Source organism: Podarcis liolepis (genome assembly GCF_965112155.1).
Source record: "Podarcis liolepis genome assembly, chromosome: 2".
NCBI lineage: Eukaryota > Metazoa > Chordata > Lepidosauria > Squamata > Lacertidae > Podarcis > Podarcis liolepis.
In genome coordinates this window covers 55,857,245-55,878,578 of record NC_139555.1, presented here as the reverse complement: position 1 = coordinate 55,878,578, position 21,334 = coordinate 55,857,245, and the positions used below count along the sequence as shown (strand labels likewise).

Here is a 21,334-nt window from a genome sequence, read left to right as displayed (position 1 = left end):
ACACTTTTAGCAGCTGATTCAAAACAAAAATGTGCTTATTCGGATATTGAAAACTCGTTTGTGGAATTCGGTATCACAAGATGCAGTGTGGTCACTGTTTTAGACAGCTTTACAATGAGATCCAACAAATATATTTTGAATATGGAAGTCCTGTTTTAGTCTGCCAGTTAACAGACACTGGAGACAAAGATCAAAAGTGGTATCTCCACAATATCCTCTTTTCTAGACTTCCCAGAGACATGGCGGGCCCCTCTTTGAACTAGATGACCTTTGATCTGCTCCAACAAGGTAATTGCTAGGGTCCCATGTACCAGTTTATCTGGAGGGATGAAACATGACTCAGTGGTACAGAATACGCTTTGCCTGAGGGGAGGTTCCCAGTTTTATCTGTAAGATCTCCAGTTATCAGGATCTCACACAGCAGTGTAGGAAAGATCTCTGACTGAGACTCTGGGCAGCCACTGCTTCTCAGCGTAATGGGCTGGATTGGCTAATGGTCTGACTCTGTATCAAGGCAACCACACAAGTTCATGCAGAGGTATGACACAACATGCAGCCTGAACATTAAATTTGTCCACTATAATGAGTAGACCTACATGGAGAACAGAACCTACTCTAACCAAAAATGAAATCAACTGCATTTCAAGATCCCATGGAACAAGAAACCCTGTTGGGGATGCTTAATGTCAACACTACATAAAACAATACTGATCTGTTTATATAGAACTCTCTTATTTCCCTTCCATGGTGGCCAGAAGACAAAGAATACTAGTTGTGTGTGTATGTGTGTAGATATGTGTGTGTGTATATGAACTTGTTTTTGTATGAAATTGTTTTATGCTTGTTTTCATTGTTAATGCACTTCAGGAAAAAGTGACAAGACTATCCTGGGGCCAGAAGAGGCATTTACTGGATCAATCTTCATTAGTCTAAGATGGAGGTCTTTTCCCTCCTTAAATCTTTGGTATGGTTGCGAAACTACGGCTAAAATTTATACAACATTTCCTTGGCTTATTCTGTTAGAACAGGAAATTGGGGTTTCTTTATAATTCTGGAAATTGTCTAAACCACTTCTTAAGCCCCTCCTCATTCCTTCCCACCACTCAAAAAAAAAAAAAAAAATAGTAACTCATCTGTTGCAATATTTTTAGATGACTTGACTTGGGTGTGAATGTCTTGGGAAAGGATGGAAACAAAGTGAAGCTCATGTCAAATTGCTTACTTTTTCTTGTCTTTGTCCTTCTTCAGCGGCTGCTGTGAAGTGGCTTGCAGAGACTGACACTGCAGGGTTTCAACTGCCACTTTCCTCCTGTTGAAGGCGTTCATCTCCTCCTCCAGCTCTCTTCTCTTCTCCTCCACTTTCCTCTTCTCTTCCTGATGCATTCTTTTTAGATGTTCAAACTTCTCATGCAGCTGGCCAAAGGAGGGGAGGAAAAAACCCAGTCAGTGCTGCCTCCACTGCCAGGAAGTAGAACCCAATCCTGACCTACAGCAGGGCACTACCATCCAAGCAAGTGTGTCCTATAGGTCACCACAGAGGGCAGAGTTAAACCCTAACGAGAAACACAGGTGTCCCTTCTGGATCCAGCACTGCTCTGATTAACATCTACGTAATGGATCCATGTGGGATGGACTAATTCTGCTTCTCAATACACCTGCATACCACCATGGGAAGAATAATCTGCCTGACTTGTGCGGGTTCTTTCCACAGACATCAGTGGAGCGACCACTATAGTGAAAACAGCAATTCCTCCACTCCATTAATATATGGCCTGGCCCTTAGTTCCAGCTGAAGAACAAAGGTTTACAATTATTTGACACCCACTTGCCTGACCTTCATGTGTCAGATTAGCCCCTTGTGCTCCTGAAGGATAGCAACATGCCTTCATGATTACAGTGGTGCCTCATGTCACGTACTTAATCCGTTCCGGAGGTCCATTCATAACAGGAAACTGCTTGTAACATGAGACATGCTTTCCCTAATGGCGCCTCCCACTGCTTCTGCACCGCCGGAGCGCAACTTCCGCTCGCATCCTGGGGCAAAGGTCAACAAGGGGCATCTACTTCCGGGTCTGCGGATCATGTAACCCGCAGCATTCGTAAGGGGGGAGGTACGTAACACGAGGTGCCACTGTAGTTGAAAGGTTTCTTTTACAAAAAATGAAGCAGCTCATAGCTAGGGTAAGATAATGCTGGAGGTATGACATGGATGCAGTCATTTTGGGATTATTTCATCTAGGTTTTAGATACTGAAAGCCCTGGAGTAGATCTTAATAAATTCAAACACAAAAATTTAAAAGAAAGTTTTAAGACTTAAAAAGAAGTTTTAAGACTTTCCCCCACAGCCTTCATATCAAATAAAAATTCCTAAGTTGGAGCCAGCCTATTAAATGAATTGGAAGTTTCTCACACACAAAAAGTAAGGAATATACTACTGCAAGGTATAGTCAAGAGCAATAGATTAGATGACCTTTAAAATGGATTAAACAATTAGGGAGCAATCCTAACCCTCTAATGCATTCCCCACAGGATGAATGTCCCTTTAATGCTCCCAGAAGGATCTGGCTGCTCATATCAATGGAGACAGAATGCTGGATTTGACAGGCCTCTGTCGGATCCAGCAAGGAAGTTCTCATTTTCTTTGATTCTCAAGTGCTGGAATATTGTAATTGTAGTGTCATAGGTATACATACTCACACTCACACCCACCCACCCCCTGATACTTTTGGCCATATGAATCTGTGGCCCAGATTCCATTCTCTGCCACTCACTTCTCTCTCCTTTTCTTTCAGTTCCAACTCTGTTTCCTTGACCTTGTTCACAAACATTTGCCTCATTTCTTCCTCTTTCTTCTGCAACTCACAGAGGAATTCTTTTCTCTTGGTCTCATAGGTTTCTTGAAGGCTGGTTAAGACACAAAAGACACAAACCTCAAATCATGTAGACGTTAAAAGGTGCTGAAAAACAACGGAAGACAATAAGCAGCTATAAAGCTACACCTGCGTACATGTGCTGCGCATGCATGTGTCATAGAGGGAGGCGGTGAGGCATTAAGGACATGACACATTACTGTCATCCTGCTTACAAGAGTGCCCCAGATTCCGAAAGAACTTGCAGCCTTCACACACCTGTACAGGTATTCCAGCGGAAACCAAGAATGGAGAGGATGATGCTCTCTCACCTGAATGGCTGGCTGTCAGGATCAGTATCTTTGAAGCCCATTTCTTCTAGCTTACACCGCCTGTAAAGCTCGTAGTGGCGAGTGTGAGTTTGCTCCCGCAGATCTTCCATGTTGACACGGATCAGCATCTCTCGCAGCTTTACAAAGTCACAGTGGCTTTCATTCTCAACTGAGCAAATGAAGAGAAGGAGCGTAGCCATTGTGAAAAAATGGATGGTTTATACCAGGGGTCAGCAAACTTTTTCAGCAGGGGGCCGGTCCACTGTTCCTTAGACCTTGTGGGGGACGGACTATATTTTTTGGCACAAAATGAACGAATTCCTAGGGCCCCCCCCCAAATTACCCAGAGATGCATTTTAAATAAAAGCACACATTCTACTCATGTAAAAACACGCTGATTCCTGGAGTGTCCGCAGGCCGGATTTAGAAGGCCATTGGGCTGGATCCGGCCCCTGGGCCTTAGTTTGCCTACCCATGGTTTATACACACCAACTTGACTCAAAATCCTGGGGTTTCCTTTGTTGGTGTAACGTTCTAAGCAGAATTGAAGGAGTGTTTCCTCCGTTAAGAGAAGGACAGCTTCGTGCCGTCCGATTAGCAAACCTTATAACACAATCCTATGCAAATTTACTCAGAGGTCACCCTTGGGTACAAAAGGGGCTTACTCTCTAGCAATTGCATTTCGGATTGCTGCCTCTGTATAAATAAATATGGAATGCAGGATATCATCCATATTATTGTTATGATGATTTATTGTTTTAGGCTTGTTTATTTGGAAGCAGGAAATGATTGTGTCTGGTACCTATTTGAGTGAAACTGGTTTTTTTAAAAAATGTTTTTCATTTCTTTATTATGGTATTTATATATCACTAGCTTCTAACAAAAATATTGTGGTTGGTGGTACACACCAAAAAAGTAATATATAATCATCAAAACATCATAAAATAAAAAGTACAGAACCAACAATGAACTGAATAAATTTTCTAAAAATACCTGATGAAACAAAAATGTTTTTAACAGATAAACACCAGAATTTTAGGTGCCTGTCTAATTTAATCAGGAACAGTCTTCTAAAACTACTGGTGCCGCTATGCTTGAAAGCCTTGGTTTAAGGAGCAGCTTAGTTGAGTATGTAGCATGAATTTGTAGCGGCCATGAGGGTGTTTTTGTATCCTTGTATTCAACTGTATTTTAATTGTGTATTGATGTATTTATTGCATTATTACCATCTGCTTTTGATTTATATTAATAGATCACCTGAAGTATTGTTTAATTGTTTTTGTATTTATATATAATTTATTTGTAATGTATATATGCAATTGTTTTATAAATGTATTAATTATATTGTAAAATCACTTTGGGATTCTTCATAGGAAGCAATTAATAAATGAAAAAATAGCAACAGCATCTGTTTTTAATACACTTTGCTATCCTTGGGAACCACTTTTAGCTCAACTTTGTTGTTGGAAAATCAGCTTACAAAAACAAATGTAAAATAAAATACCACAGAGCCTTGCCAGATCAGCATGCAGATTTTTCGTGTGTGCTTGTAAAGCCCCCCCCCCCCTGGGAACATTTCCACAGATACTGCAACTGACAAATAATCAGTAAAAATAAAAAAATGTATAATGACACAATAAAATACCAGCCTAACAATGAAAACAGAGAACAGCCATCAAAATAAACTGCCAGGTGCTAAAAATTAGATGGTGCCAAGCACAATTAGGGGGGGAACCTAATTGCCATCTAAAGGTGACATGATAGAAATGTTCTTTAGGAAAGACTTTTATAGGAAAGAGGACTGTGACATTCCCTGGAGCTGAGGGCAAGCTGACTTTGGCATAAAACTGAACATTAGTAAACCCATTGGGCTAGTCATACTCTGGGTAGGTCTACTGGAATTAATGGTCCATTAGTCATGTCCATTCATTTCAATGGGTTTACTCCGAGTACGAATAATGACGACTACAGCCCATACAGCTACAAGAGCAGGAAACAATCAAGGAAAGTTTACACAACACTGTCAAGAGGCTTGGCTTCCGACTTACCTTGTACCACACCCCAAGGATATTGCCGAGCCCTCACCATTTTATTTCCAACCTTTACCTCTTCTGTGCTTCCTACAACAGCAAACGGCAGATGAGCCTAAAATGACACATAACCATGGAATTCAGTGCAAAATATAAAATGTCATTTGAGCCCTCAACCTCACTTCAACTCCTCATAGCACAGAATCACATTTCCCACATCTGTGGTATTGGCATTTTTGCTGACAGCAGAACTGCAAAGAAAGAAACTTAGAATAAGTAGAAAAAACTTCTGCTGTTACACTAAAACAAGACAAAGGAGGGGACCTAGCATTTTCAACTATAAACCAAGAACTGAAGATTTCACACAGTCACTTTCTCCACGAACAACCTTTGCCAAAAAGAATGCTTTTGGGTAGATTATATATTCCATATCCCACCTGACTCTTCATTGCTCAGACGTATACTATCACGTTGCTTGTTCAGGGCTTCCATAGATGGGACTCATGGGGTGAATCCTGACCATTAAATAACTGTAGGCAAGCTACGGCCCAAGCAAGAGGTTTTGCTTCAATGACCGCTTATATCTGAGATAAGAGTAATCGTATTGATCCACCCAACATGGTCTTTATATGGACACAACTCAAAGTCAAAGGAAGGAAGGAAGGAAGGAAGGAAGGAAGGAAGGAAGGAAGGTACTCTGGATGTCTGGTATTCCTACTCACTCAGCTTCCACAATCCACAGTTTAATCAGGTATAGGAAGAGGCAACTTGTAGATCCTGTCACATACACAGTATGTTTAGAGATAGCATTGCAATTTCACTCCCCATTCCAAAGTTGAGTGTGAAAGGGATGTTCCATATCTCTACTCTGTCTGGCACTGTCTGCTGTTATGAAGTTGACCATAGTGCAAGCTTAAGCAAGAGGCATTTTAAAAAGAGTGTCCAGTTCAGGTAACTGGGTTGTGTAAGACTATTTGTGTACCGCATTTCAGCATTCTATTTTTTGGGAAAGTACTAAGTAATTTTGGTAATACCCATGAGTATTTATTGTATATGATGATAGCTGTGACAGAAAAGTTTGTTTTTGCTAGGGCTGGTTGGGTCCCCAAGTATTTTCTTTTTCTTTTCCCCATGCCAGAAAAGGATTAATGTATGACAGCCTCTGATTGGCTGAGGTTCAGGGTGGGGAGTTGAAAAGGAGAGGATTTGGAGAAAGGGAGGAGGTTTTGGAGTAGGTTGGGATTGAGGGTGGGAGGATAGGCAGGAAGAGAGGGAGTGAGAGTTGCTTCTGGGTAGAAGCATCCACTCTGAGGAAAATATCACAAGCTAGAAAAAGAAGTCTCTGAGCTTAGTGTGAAGGACAGTGTTGTGGTGTCCTGTAAGCGTAATTAGGCCAGGAATTAACTGGGAGGCTGAGACTGAGACAGGAAAAGTAGAGGCTGTAAAGAGACAATTTACTTAGGTCTCATTCCAGTCAGGAGGGGAGATATTCTTCTAGTATGAGAAGACTCCCAAACCAGTGAAACCTTGGCTCTATTACTTGGAGTACCTCAGGAGTAGGGTTGTCTAAGGGGTGTATAACTGACAGAAAGTACCACCTTGTTAAGAACCAAAGTATTAAGTGTGAAACAACTGAGAAAACCTTGAAGTGAAATAACATTGTAAACTGAAGTATCCTAAGTTTTATCCACTCGTCTCATAAACTTCCTTGTTAAATAAAATCGTTATTGTTTATTTGAACAAATCCTGCCTGAGACTCCTAATTATTAAGTTTTACCTCATGCAAGTCCCCCACAAGATAATCTGAAGCAGTTTGAGGGAATTTGTGGAAGTGGCGTTCTGTGAGGTGGGCACATTCTATTTTTAAGTGAGTGCGCCCCAACGGTGCCAGGGGAAAAAGGGCCACCGTGCCGTCGCAATAGCCAACCCAACAAGATCCCACTGCTTCCTTATACAACAAGGAGTGCTCCACTGAGAAATGGGAGGAATAGCACCAAAGCACTACTACAAATAGAGTCTACCAGTTCACACAACCTTCAGTTTTGATATGTCACTGCTATCAATACAAAACTATAAAAACTTGTTGCAGTAAGCACATTACTCACATTCATCACAGAGTTAATCTCAGCCACAGCATCATCATCTGTGGGGAACTGATAGATCTGGACTCCATTGCTAACCAGTTCGCTCATGATCTTTATCTTAAACTTGTGCAACTCGCTCTTGGAAATGGTGTCAGCTTTGGCAATTATAGGGATAATGTTCACCTGCAAAAGAAATAAAACCAATGGAAGTATTTCCCCCCCGAAAGAGTTTTGGAGGCCTGTCATTAATTGCACTGTGTTAAGGATACCAGGGTCCCCCAACCTCATTTGTATAAGCACATTAAATTAGGTCTCCGCTCTTCTTTAATATCCCGTTGCCACCAATCCACCCATTTCAAAACCTCCTAGTAGTGTGTATAGTTGAAATTAAGTTAGCCCTGTTCATTAATTTCAATAGGTCTACTCTTGAGTAAAAGCTAACTGAATACAAGCTGTCTGGAGCACCAGCTAAGAGCAGAATGTTGCTTAGCATTGTGAATGCAGTTCTGTCACATCAAACAGTTGAACTAGCAAGTGTTACCACTCAAGCATGGAGTAGTCACCCTTGGCCACAGTGTATTCTCTTGCATTCAGATAGCCAAGGAAATTTACATTATTCTTACAAGTATTATTAATGTACGTACAGCCATACCTCGGGTTACAGACGCTTCAAGTTGCGTTTTTTCGGGTTTCGGACCACCGAAATCCGGAAGTATCGGAATGGGTTACTTCCGGGTTTCAGTGGTTGCGCCTGCGCAGAAGTGCTAAATCACGCTTTGCACATGCGCAGAAGCACCGAATCGCAACCCACACGTGCGCAGATGCACAGCTGCGGGTTGTGAACGCTGTGGGTTGCAAACATGCATCCTGCATGGATCATGTTTGCAACCCAAGTGTCCACTGTAGTATGATTAGGACCTTTAAAGTAAAGCAAGAGGGGAAAAAGAACTATTCTGAGTGAAGTCAATGTGACACAATTAAATCTAACCAGTGTCAAAAAATTGACTTTCTATCACAAAAATCTATTTTTTTCTGAGGTCTTGCAGTATGTCAGCTAGCTTGGAGTTGTAGTCCAAAACATCTGGATGAGCAAGACTGTACCATGGGTATAAAGTAAAGCAGAGATCTACTTTGATCTGCTCTAATCCTGTCTGATAACAGTAGTTTGCTTTCAAGAGGCAAATGAAAAGAGGTTTTGGCCGGGATTCATAACCCCCTCCATACAAACAGAAAACAGACGATGTGTGTGAACACCACTTCCATTCCACGGCAGCCCCTTGAACCTCTTGGGTGCAACTCTGGGAGCTCTCTGCCTCAGGTAAGACTTTACACAGGTTGTAGGTATTGGATGCTACTGTTGGGAAAGAGCATGTTGTGCTTTAGATCTAAGCCTCCCCTTGCTTTAATTTCCTGGCAGGCTTTGTGAACAAATGGAATTTATAAGCAGCTGGCAGCCAATTAAAATGTTGTTATTTCTTAAACCTAATTGCTAAGCCATGCATTCACTGATTCCAGCAATTAGCTTGAAGAAATGCAGAGGTGCTGATTTTTTAAAAAGGTGAATTTATTGGGGGGGGGAGCATGGATGTGTTCCAAAAAGTACAGAGAAGCACGCTCTAAAAAAGCAGCATGAAAAAGCAAGCCAGGCAACTTCAGGGAAATGGAGCTTAAAGCTGGATACCTGGTGGCCCACCAACACACAGGTACTTGAGTGACAATGGCTTTTCCATGTCTGCCTACAGAACAAAATTCCCACAAATTCTATTTGCATTGAATTGGCAGGTGCATGGCTTACTGCTCTTTTGCTGCAACAAAGCACTGTCAGGGTCATCAAGAAGACACAGTTGTCAGTACTGGCCTGGATTAAAATAACTGCAAAACTAGTCTGTTCACCCAAAGGAGGCTTTAGGCTTGTTTTTCCTTAAACAGCAGCTTCCCTCACACCTTCAGTGCAAACTGCTTTGGAAAAGAAAGAGTTGTAAAAGCAGTTTGTGATCTAGCTTGAGAGTCAGCTGCTGAAAAGAGTAAAATGTGCCACTTGGCTGATCCAAGCCAATTGTACAAGCCCACTCAATTCTTTGGAGCCCAGCCACCATCTTCCATCACTATATTGTGAATTATAGAGCAAGCTGGACAACTTTTCATTATCTTGGGATTTCTCTTAAAATATTCCCACAGGTAATCAATCTGTCCTCCCAAAACTGCATCCAAAATTGCATCTTCTTGACCTTCACTCCCAATTCCATTTCCAGAGCTAGAAACAAAGCCATTATCTCTCTTCTGAATTATCAGGTGAAGCCACCACAAGGAAAGAACAAGCATGGAACAAAATTAAAGATATGCAACATCAGCATGCTAAATATTGAAGCCAACATAATGAAACATACATGTATCATAAAAGCCCTTTTAGAAACAGGTGGTTTTCCAAAACAGAGCTGTACTTTCCTGTGCCAAAATGTATGCTGAGTTAAGATAAAGTGGTAAATGAGACGGGGTTGGATACTTTTAACTTGTGAGTGTCGAGATATGAATGGCTAGACATGGTGCAATCTCAGCCATCTATTATTTAATGTAGTAATTCAGCTTTGAAGACCATTTTTGGCTGTCTGGAAGTAATCAGATAAAGTAGGCAACAGATCCTTTGGTTATGACTTCAGCAGCACCCCAGTGCATGATGGGAGAGAGAACTGCGGAGAATGATCCTCCACCCTGGAAAAGCCTGGTGAAGTCATTTGGATGAACCAGATACATTAATATCACAGGAAACCCAGACAGTCTACCCAGTGTCTGACATCACCATGCTGACATTGCAGAGTTGTTGAACAGCTGCCCCCCTCCCCATCAAAGCATAGCCAGTTCAAATGCCTACATCTTTGCTAAGCAGATGTTTGATGTCAAGCCAATGTAGTATCCAAGCCACATCTGAATCAGGAGCAGCTCTCAGAAAGGAACAAAGAGCAAGTTGGAAATTGAGAGCATTATTTCCCACGTATCCCATAGACCTGGGTTTTGAGGTTCAGACTACACTTAATCATAACATTTTCTTTACCAAGGCACTCCATTCTGAAAAATTAAGATACCTCTCTGGCCACCAGAAACGTACTGTTTATTATTATATTAATATTTATGCCCCCTGTAAAGAACTTCCTGTGAGCTGTAATGAAAGAGAGCAAAACATGACAAAGTTCTGCAATGGAAGCACACAATCCTAGTTAGCCACTTGTCTTTCTACTTGTTATTTCTACTATTTTATTGTCAGCCCCATGCTTTGAGATCTCGATATCTTAAATACTCACTTCATATGCCAACAAAGACTAAACTGGAGCTATCAACCAGACCTTAATGTTTACTTGGGATTGATTCTCTCTCTCTCTCTTTTTCTATTACATATGCATACTTGAGCATTATACACATATGAATCTGATTAAATATCTATGCATGCAGGATTAAGGATTCTGCCAGTGTCAGAAGTGGTTGCTGGGGGGTGGGGTGGGGATATAGTATAGCCTTCAAACAGCAACACACAAAAGTAGTGGGCAAAGCTCAGCATATGCAGCTCAGGATTCAAGCTGATGGAGCCGAAATATATAAGTGACTCATCTCTATTCCTCAGCAGATGCGGTGTTCCAATTAATCCTTAGCAAAGTATATCATTTGGTCATTTAAAATGTTTTACGTTCTTAAAGTTAAAAAGGTCACCCAATAAAAATGTGAACTTTTTTGTTTTGAACATGAATCCTTTCACGTGAATGATCTTTGCCCTCTGCCTCAAGCTCTCCTCACAGCATGGACTTCAGAAGACTTGCTTTTTCACTTTGAACATCACACACCTAGTCATCAGCTAGGAGGAGAGTTGGCTGGCTGAGCACATGCTGCATGGAAGCAATTATCAGCACTGCTAAGATGGTCTACATCTGGCTACAGCCACAAATGGTTGCTGCCTTACTGAACTCACCAGAACAATGCACCCCAATGACTACTGCATCAGAACGACTGCCGTTAACACAAACTGATTTACTGCGTTGACCATCTTCTTATAACTTCTGTTAAGTTGTTTCCCACACGCAATAGTCAGGGCTGTCTTACTTTAATCAGAACAGTGATACGTAAACGCCATGAGCCTACAGGATTTCCTTCCCCTAACCTATTTCCCCAACCCATGCATATCTCAGCACTGTTGATGCACTCTGGATTGCTCAAAGAGAGACATTCACAACAACAAATTTTATAACTCTGAAGTGGCCTAGAATGAATGTAATGAAGTGGGAAGGATAGTGTCTAAGGCAACTGCTGAGAACAGGGAGTCTTTTACCTCCTTGGCAGAAGAAGTGAGTAAACATTTATATTTATTGATTTAGACCATTTCAATGCCACTTAATATTTTAAAACAATCTCTAAGTGGCGTACAGAAAACTAAAGCAAATAAATTAAATTACACAGTGATTGGTGGTTGAAGGTGCCAACCAAAGCTTGTACTTAATTGAAAGTCAATGCTCGTAGGACGTGTGAGGTAAAGCACATACCTTACTATCCAGCTTTTTCATGGTTACCAGATCCAAGGACTTCAGCGAGTGACCAGTTGGAGTGATGAAATAAAGGCAGACATGGATTCTTGTATCATGATAATTAAAGAGGGAACGCCGGATTTTGAGCTCTTCTTGTAAGTAGTTTTCAAACTGCGTGTCAATGTAATCTACTATCGGCCTGTAACTAAAAACGAATTCCATTAGCAACCTGAATGCTAACGTTAACAAAGAATGACTGGGCACTTTCAAGGATGCTGTGAAAGGAATGGCCCAGTCTCCCCCATCTGCCAAGTTTTGATAAGAATTCAGTGCAAGAGATGTTAAAAACCTTTAGTGCTAACTGATGACAGGTTACTTCATGAGGTAAAGCTAAAATTAGGCAGAAGGTGGTGCACACACAAGAAGTGAAACTGGAAATAAGGCCAAAAGCACTTCTGGGGGGAGGGGTGTTATGCTGATGAGCTGAACTTGATAACTTTGTTATAAAGCAGAAGTGATAACATGAAACCACAGTTACTCACTACACACTTGAGTTACAACCAAGGATGTTCACACTGTTCATATGTCAAGTGAGCATCCAATGGCAGCTCATTTACGGAGTTCACAGAGTTAGTTGGGTTAGTCACCATCTGTCAGCTGAACCAACCGTACAGAGTGGTTGCAAGGCTAAAATACTGTTCCACACTCCCCGGATGAAGGTCAGGATACAAATATAACTGAGAAATACATAATTAATGTATAATACAATAAATATTTGATAGGCATTTACTCAATTCATTACCCACTCTTCACCATAAGGTCCCAACTGGTGGGTATTTATTTATTTTTTGCAGCTAGTTTTCCTCATGGCTGAGGAAAACCACGAGCTGCCCTGAAAAGTAAAAAATTGGTAAGAGATTTGATCCTTACAAACTAAAACGTTGAAGTTTTAAACAAGTGTTTTCAGTTACACAGCCTAAAAAAGATTATCGGGGTTTTAAAAAAAAGTGTGGGAGAAGAAAAAGAGCATGGGAGGGGGGTCCAAGTCTGCATTACATTATGCATATTTTAATCAGACATCAACTGTCCTCAGCTACTTGTTTCTAAGAATGGAAGCCAGAGAAGGGTGGGGGCTACATGCAAAGTGATAGGGTCACAAAGGAACAGAGAAAGCACTGATTGTTTATCATCTGCCCAAGAAGAGAAGAGCAGCCCTGTTAGAGCAGGTTAAAAGGTCCGTCTAGTTCAGCATCCTGTTTCCCACAGTGAACAACCAGATGCTTCTGGGAAGCCCACAAGCATGACTGAAAGGCCCTCTCCTGTTGATGCTCAGTACAATTATGGACCTAGGATTCCTTCCTCCAAATGGTTATTTCCCTCACTCTGGAGGAGGCACAGCAGCCGCCATTTTGCAAATGAGTCAGGGCAAAACTTAAGAACCAATTAGCTTACTGTTTAGAGCAATGGGAGGACAGGCAGAAGCAGTTAATGGAAGGGAGGAATAGCACCTCAAGCGTCAACCTAGGTGTAACCCACCGAGTTGAGTAATCAATAATCAATACAGCCGGTATGTCCAAAGGCCAGTGGTTCAGGGTCAACATTCAGTACATAATGTCCCACCAAGCCCAACTGTGAACGGGATAAGCTGAGTAAATCATTGTGTCCTAAGCTGCCCATTGTTAACCTGGTGCCCTCCAGATGTTGTGGGCCGCAACTCCCATTGGCCCCAGCCAGTGATAGGAGTTGCAGTCCAAAATGACTGTGCTGGCTGAGGTTGATGGGAGTTGTAGTCCAAAACATCTTGAGGGAACCAGGTTGGCAAAGGCCGCCCAAAGCAGCTGATCACATTATGCATGGCCACTCTCATGTGAGGCCCAGCGTATTCCCAAGACATTACATTCCTCTACACGTCGAAGCACTGCAGGCTTTTCTGCACCAAATCGGAAAGTGACTTGCCTTTCATCTTTATTGATCTGATCCCCAAACCCCACAGCATCTACAATGGTTAATTTCAGGTGGACGTTGCTTTCCTGCAGGTCGTAAGTCCGTGGCCGCAAGCGAACAGCATGCTCATAGTGACTGGCTTCTTCAGTCTCAAATGTTGTATTGAAGAGAGTGTTCATCAACGTTGACTTCCCAATGCCAGTTTCACCTGAGAAATTCCAGAAATAAGGAGATGCATCATGGTCTTTTCCCCCCGCTAAATATTTCTCATGATTTCAGAACAAACGGATTTCAGGGAGTTCGCAATAAAGACCCTTTGATTTGTCTACAGCTTTCTCCTCAAAGGCTTCTAACAAACAAAACAAACCTCCGGTATGTGCAACTCCTCAATCTCTGTTAAAACACAGATGGTGTCTCCCACCTCCCACTTCCCACCCACTTCCTTTGTTTTAGGAGCAAAAGGCAGTATTACTAGCATGAGGCAATACCCTTTCTATAAACATGCCACTTTCTTTTAAGTTCGATCTTCTGTGCTGCTAAGCAGCCACGGGCTAGCATTGCTTTTCCAGACATAAAACTGAAAAGAGCAGCAAGATGTGAAGACTAATAAGGGAAAGGTTTACAGAATGTCAACACGATCTCTCCGCAACCCTATAGGAAACTTCCAATGTTCTAATTATGGGCAAACTCCCCTTGAGAGATCATGAATCAGTGTGGAATAGTGTAATAATTTCAATCTAGTCTGGATATTTGACAGATGGCAGAGCACCAGAAACCCCTGGGCTGGAGTATGATGCAAGGACATGTTGCAAGGAGAGCTGGCAGAGCAAATGGGAAGTGAATCAGGGAATACTTGCTCCTGGCTATGGCTGGCGGCTACCCAAGCTTGTGAAATAGTGGAGCTGTTTTGTCAGAGAGGCAATGAAGTGTGGGTATATTTTGAAACATGAGTTAACAGAAAGCTTTCGAGGCTGGCCCAGTCCCATTAGTAACTGAGATTCTATCAAGACATTCCAAGCCACAGAAAGGGTCTTTATATATTTCTTTTGATTTATGGCCTTTAACCTTAATCCTTCCTGCTTGCCCATACTGCTGCCTACGCAACTACAGTATATGCTTAGTCTTCCTGTCAGAATCAATGTCGATCATCTTTATTTTGCTACATTAATCTGAGGTGAATGGAGAACAGAGAAAGGAATTCAGCATTATTGGGGGTTTCCTTAAAATCAAGGTCAAACTCTTCATTTCTGAAAGCACATATTCAAATACCATCCAGCTACAGGCTCAGAAAAGCAGGCCTTGGAGGTCTGAACAACCTTTAAAACTACAGGTTATTCCAATAATAAGGATAAAAATATCCCAATTCCATCGCTCTGTTTCTTTAAGTCCCACCACAATTATGATCATTTGCTCCCCATTTGTTCTAGTACAGAAAATAAATGATGCTTCCCTGGTTAAATAACTTAGCTGATTAGAAAGATGTGATGTGAAAAATAAAGGGGAAGGGGAAACATACCAATGAGTGCGACAAAATCACACAGAAGTTTTTGTACACACCTATAGCTCTTAGCAGAGACCTGGAGTATATTAAATTCTCTCCTGAGCTATTCTGCTAAGCAGAAACCATGAGCACATAGAACAATGTATTTAAAAGTATTTTCCAGTACTCGCCAGATTGGACTGGGAAAAATTATAATTAGCACAATAAGCATTTGTGGAATTTTTGCTGCAGCTAAATCTGCAAAAAGAAAAGAAAGAATTTGGCCTTGTAGGTTGCCTTCTGGAGGCCAAAACCTGTTCCCCAGCAATCATATGCATGTTTCAAAAATTGAAACAAAGATCAAAGGCCCCAATTATCATTGCCAGAAGCAAATTATTCCAATCCGATTCTAATCTAACCACCGTGACTTCAATGCTCCCTGTGAAAGTCATAAGATAGGGGAGACAACTCTATGGAGGGAGAAGGCAAGTAAGCAAGCCAGCAGCTTCAGCAACAACATATGGTGCAAGCCACCCAATCCTGTATTCACTGAGTTTTATTCTAACCAATGGTTGAATCTCGTAGGAGCAGGTCCAGCCATTAGAAATGCAAGCTACCTGAAAATCCAGCTTCTTAACGTGACTTTTTCACAGTTGTGAAAGCAATGTATAAGTCATGGCATTCATCAATATCACATGGAAACCCAGTCATATAGAAAGCAAGCAAAGCCCTTACCCCACTAAAAAGAAAAAAAAGGGTGAATAGTGTTGAAATCCTATTACTGTGATACCTCGGGTTAAGAACTTAATTCCTTCTGAAGGTCCGTTCTTAACCTGAAACTGTTCTTAACCTGAAGAACTATTTTAGCTAATGGGACCTCCTGCTGCTGCCGCGCCGCCAGAGCATGATTTCTGTTCTTATGCTGAAGCAAAATTCTTAACCTGAGGTAATATTTCTGGGTTAGCGGAGTCTGTAACCTGAAGCATATGTAACCTGAAGCGTATGTAACCTGAGGTACCACTGTAGTAGTTTTAGCCTTGCCTCAACAAAGTACATCACATTCCAAATTTGGGAGATTCAGCTCTGCACATCAGCCATGGTATAAGGTGTTGGAACTGCTCTATTAAGGCAATGGGGAAGCACCTGCCAAACTCTGCCTACCCTCATTCAGCCCCTGCCTGCCTGCCATCTTACTTATGACCAGACCAGGAAGGAGGGTAGCTCGGCCTGTCATTGGCCCTGACTCCACCTACTGCTAGGGCTCCCTGCTGTTGACCCCACCAGTCCAGTCCCAATGGGCACCTGCCACCATGGGCAGAAGGCTGTGGTTTGAAAACCGTGCTTAAAAAACACAAGAAGCTACCTTACACCAGGTCAAATTCTTTGTCCATCTAGCCTAGGAGAGCTACTGTCAGAGTAGATGAGGCAAGATCTTAGGCTGAGATCTCTCCTGGCCCTTTTAACTGGAGACACCAGGGATTGAGCCTGGGATCTTGTGTGCATACAGAGCACGTGTTCTTCCACTAAGCAACCGGCTCTCCCAGGCTTCTAACAAGTTGGTTTCTTCTACGTGTTGTTTTTGTCCAAGTGCTTTTCTCGTTTGCAGTGCACACTTTACTCACCCACACAGAGGATGTTGAAGCTGAAGCCTTGCGCTACGGATTTGCTGACAAGCTGATCAGGAAGACTGTCAAATCCAACATGGCCTCCCAGAGCGAGATTCCGTTTTTCTTCATTCTGCGGGGGGGGGGGGAGGAAAAGAGAATGCTATTATTTAGCAGGGGTTTTCTGAAAGGAAGTTAGCAGAAACTGGAGACTGGGGGTGAAAAATATAAAAGCCATAAACACACTACCATTTCCCTTGAAACCAAGCAGACTCCCTAGTCACAGAAGCAATCCTAGCACTGCCCACACAGAGGTTTATTATGTTTTTATATGCCACATTCCAGACATACTGGTAATTATAGTCAAGCATCAGAAAAAGGGGGGGGGAGAGAGAGAGAGAGAGAGAAACTCTCCCTGATCTAACAAGGAATCGTCTTAAAGAGACAGGAGGCTTCAACTGTGAAGCCATTTCAAAAGGAAAACCAACACACAATTGGATCCGGCGGCTTTCACTGTGCAAAGAAGTGGGCGGGGGAGGGAAGAGACAAATTCGCATGTTTTATTTATCACTTTCTTAATCCTTTCATTTTCTAAAGTCTCCTGCATCTGAATCGTGTTAGCCAAGGGGAGCAGCTTTGAGAGCTCTTGATCTGTTTCCTTTGAATCTGCCATAAGCAGCTTTGTTCACCCGCACTCCTGAAGGTGGTGGGGGCTGCACATCACTCACCTCACCATCTGTGACCACACTAGGTTTTCTTGTTACGGTGGTATCTTGGGGGTCTTTCCACACTTTCCATTTATAGTGGGATAGTTACTGTTTGAGCCGGTGGTTTAAAGAGTGAGTTTGGTAGCTGACTGTCTGCACCTTTGCTTATATGTCACTATTATTAGAGGGCGAGGTTTTCCTTTCTACACCAAAGGCAGGCTATGACCAAGTTGAGAAAAGTTCCATGGCTGTAGGTCACACCCCTAATACCGCCTTGCGCTCCTCCAGCCAGTAAATGGAGTTATAAGCATGTACAGTGGTGCCTCGCAAGACGAAATTAATTCGTTCCACGAGTCTTTTCGTCTTGCGATGTTTTTCGTCTTGCGAAGCACGGTCCGTCGCAACTGCGCCTCTTCAAGCGGCTTTAAGAAAAAAGCGAACAAACTCGCAAGACGTTTTCATCTTGCGAAGCAAGCCCATAGAGAAATTCATCTAGCGAAGCAACGCAAAAACCGAAAAACCCTTTCGCCTAGCGAGTTTTTCGTCTTGCAAGGCATTCGTCTTGCGGGGCACCACTGTACATGAGGGCAGATGCTATTTATTTAATGCCTAATATTTTGGAGTACTGATCTGGAGGGAGAATAGAGGATTAGAAGAAGACCTATATGTCTGCCTGAGCTATAGTGAACCTGGCTACTGTGAGGAAATTTTGTCTGAGGATAGGGATCGCTGTCCTGGGCAGAACTTTGACTCTGTTCTGTTGTCGCTATCTGCCATCTCTCTCCTCTGAGCATGCAAACCAGCAGCTTGCACTGGTCAAAGGGAAGTGGCCTTGAAACAGACCATCACCTAAACCATCCCCACTCCACAAAAAGTGAGATGGTGCTTGCACACATGCCACACCACTGAAAATATCGAGTATATCCATTCCAGATCTTTCACAAAAGTCAGATTTTTTTTGCACTATGAAAAATGGGATGAAATGGGTTCCTCACCCCAAAACAAATCTCCACATACTGTCACATTAGCAGAGAGGTTGCAGGCACCCAGTTGGTAACCCCTGTTGTACATGTTTGAGTGCTTGTCCTCCGAATCAACACAGGAGTTATCTGTAACATTAAACCAGGGGTGGCCTTCCAGATGTTGCTGAACTTCAACTCCCCTCTGAAATCAAAAGAGGAACTTCCCTCATCTATTATTTTAAAAGTTGGCCATCCACTTCTCTGCAAACACCCTTCATTTAATGATAATTTTATTATCAGGATTGCAGTGGTTTGGTAGCTCCACAGGTAACAATTTGGAGAACTGTCCCAGAAGGACTACCCTGTGGGTCTACTTATGTGAAAACTGAGGCGGGCTTCTAATCACTCAAAACTATATGGAGGTTAACTGAGAGTAGGAAATGTACAAACACTGATGCTTCTGGATTGGGTTTCTCCGTTCCCACCCGCATAAATCCTGTCTTGATGTTCCATCAGGCAGAACAGCCTACAGAAGCTAAGTGTTTATGAAAACCTTCACTGGCTGCCAATTTTAAAATTTATTCCAGTGGAGGACTTGAAACCTTGAGACTTCTCTCCAAGATTACTAAACAAAAGATTAACTTGTTGTTCAACTTAAGACCAGCTCAAGCATTTTAATGTCCTCTTTCAAAAGACTAAGCACACACTCCCTTTATTTTAAAAGGCAAGAGAAGAAACACCAAAAACAACTTTCTTGGCTGTGACAGAACTCTGCTATTCAAGCTCTCTTTCTGAAATGATCTCATCTTTTTTTACGGAACATATTGATAGACATTTGTGCTCCCGCTCCCTTTTCCTCCACCAAATGAAGAACAGCACAGAGAGTCTCCAGACAGGATTTCAGAATAGGGAAATATCCTGACCACAGGGCGGTCTTTCCCATAGGCGCTAGGAGTGAAGGACACCTGGGCGCCGGGCTCTCAGGGGTGCCAGGCCAAGAGTCCGGGGCCCGAGAGTTGAGTCAGGGGAAGAGCCCACCTGTTGGTTGGAGCGCTGCAGCGGGCTCTTCTGCTGCAGGCAGCTCTGTGCCACGAGTTCGGGGAAGTTGCAGTTAAGCTCCCTCCTCCCTAAGCAGAGCTCTTCAATGTGAAGAGGGATCCTGGACCAATGGACACGTGCACACACACTTGTACATAGGATTTGTGTGGAAATAATATAGGGGTTCAGCAAATACAAGGCAAGTGGGGCTGATGCACAGTACAAGTGTGTTCACAAAGGTTACTAGCCCAGAAAAACTGGGTAGCCTGAAAACCTGCTCCACATACGTACGGTAGGCTCAAATATTAAATGAATGTGAGCATCTAAGGCAGGCATGTCCAAAGTCTGTTTTAGGGGCCTAATCTGGTCCCTGTGGCAGTTTATTTCTGGGGTAAAATCCTTTAAAAAAGGTCAACAACTTTGGTCAGCCTTCACGGCCCTTCACTTCATCAAATCTGGCCCTCTTTCAAAAAAGTTTGGACACCACTAACTAAGGTATCATTTTAAAAAAGATATCTTTAAATCTCAAGGAGGGGATGGAGAGGGGAGAGCAAGAAAATGACATCAGGCAGGGAGAGAATATTGCACAGCGAGGGGGTGTCTAACCATTCCCCAACCACAACCGCCCTGATGTAAGCCACACACTCAAAAATCACTGCTGGCACGATTGGAAGTTTCTGTTCCAAGGCCAATTTCAGCTTGAGGGATGGAAGGATGGTGGCAGAGGTTGTTTTTTAAAAAAATATAATTTTTATTAACAGGCCAATCAAATCACATTTTCCAAATCACATTAGTTCCAAATTATACAGCCAGAGGTGGCAGAGGTTTTTAGCAGGACTGCAACACACAGGAAAAGGATTAAATCCTCCTTCCTATATGCTGCAGTCACAATTTTACTCTTCTTCAGCAGCTGATGTATTCTATAGATATGTATCGCTACTGTCTTTTTGTGAGTTAGCCATTATAATTTATGTTCTGCTTTATGCTGCTTTTATTGACTGTGTGTCGTTAGCTACCCAGTGCTCCAAAAGGGAAGAAGGTTGGGATGCACAAAATGCTAAATAAATATTCAAATAACTTTTTAAAAATGCATTATTACATGCTTGTGCCATGTAGCTCAGTGGTAGAGCATCAGCTCTGCATGCAAAATGTCCTAGATTGCCATTCAGTGCATACAGTACTGAGCTGGATAGGCTAGTGGTCTGATACAAGACAGCTTCCTAGGAACTTAGTTTGGCCCTTAATTCATTTGTGCTGGAGGTGGGGAGAAAAGAACTAGATCTTTTCCATTTTACAGAAGCTTCTCTTCATGGTCATCTGAAGTCTGTTCCTCCTCACCAAAGGAAGCCAGGTGAGTGACTTATTACAAGCCTGCTTTTATTATTGAAATACAAAATGTGAATTAAGGACTATCCAATCACTTCAGCTGGCAGTCTGTATTCTTAATGAAAATTGCCCAGGGCGGATATGTTCCTCACACCCACCCTCTCTAAAGCATAAATGAAAGACAAGTTATAAACATAAAACCAAAACCTTTGAAGGCTGTGTCATTGACACTGCCTGGAAAGGAAGTAAACAAGGTTTTGCCAGAGAGCTATGATTAGAATATGAATGCCCCGAAAGACCAGAGACATGTTCCTAGGCAACAGCCAGAATCAGTATTATGAGTTTATAAGAAAGCTCTGTCTCAGACAAGCCAAATCGCAAAACCAAGACAATCCAAAAACGGGAAGATGAAAAGATAATATGTGCTTTGGGAGTTATTTTATGCTTCCCCTCCTCTTCTAATATGTTCACAG

At 42.3% G+C, this 21,334-nt stretch overlaps 1 protein-coding gene across 8 annotated transcripts in view; it reads right to left on the bottom strand.

Moving 5' to 3' along the window:
• The window catches only part of SEPTIN8 (septin 8), a 56,520-nt gene that overhangs the window by 16,299 nt on the left and 18,887 nt on the right, over positions 1-21,334 (bottom strand). For 5 of the 8 annotated variants that reach the window (XR_014522193.1, XR_014522194.1, XM_083487911.1 and 2 more), the window contains exons 2-9: positions 16,847-16,961; positions 13,757-13,952; positions 11,819-12,005; positions 7,317-7,478; positions 5,230-5,326; positions 3,182-3,350; positions 2,772-2,904; positions 1,223-1,413 (exon numbers count right to left, since the gene is read on the bottom strand). Coding sequence is in view for 6 of the 8 variants with exons in the window: in XM_083487911.1 (XP_083344037.1) it covers positions 1,223-1,413; positions 2,772-2,904; positions 3,182-3,350; positions 5,230-5,326; positions 7,317-7,478; positions 11,819-12,005; positions 13,757-13,952; positions 16,847-16,961 (1,250 nt within the window). In the remaining 2 variants the exon portion in view is untranslated. Of the gene's footprint in view, positions 1-1,116; positions 1,414-2,771; positions 2,905-3,181; positions 3,351-5,229; positions 5,327-7,316; positions 7,479-11,818; positions 12,006-13,756; positions 13,953-16,846; positions 16,962-21,334 lie in introns of those variants that run through there. The other 3 variants (XM_083487915.1, XM_083487913.1, XM_083487916.1) reach the window with 2 other exon arrangements.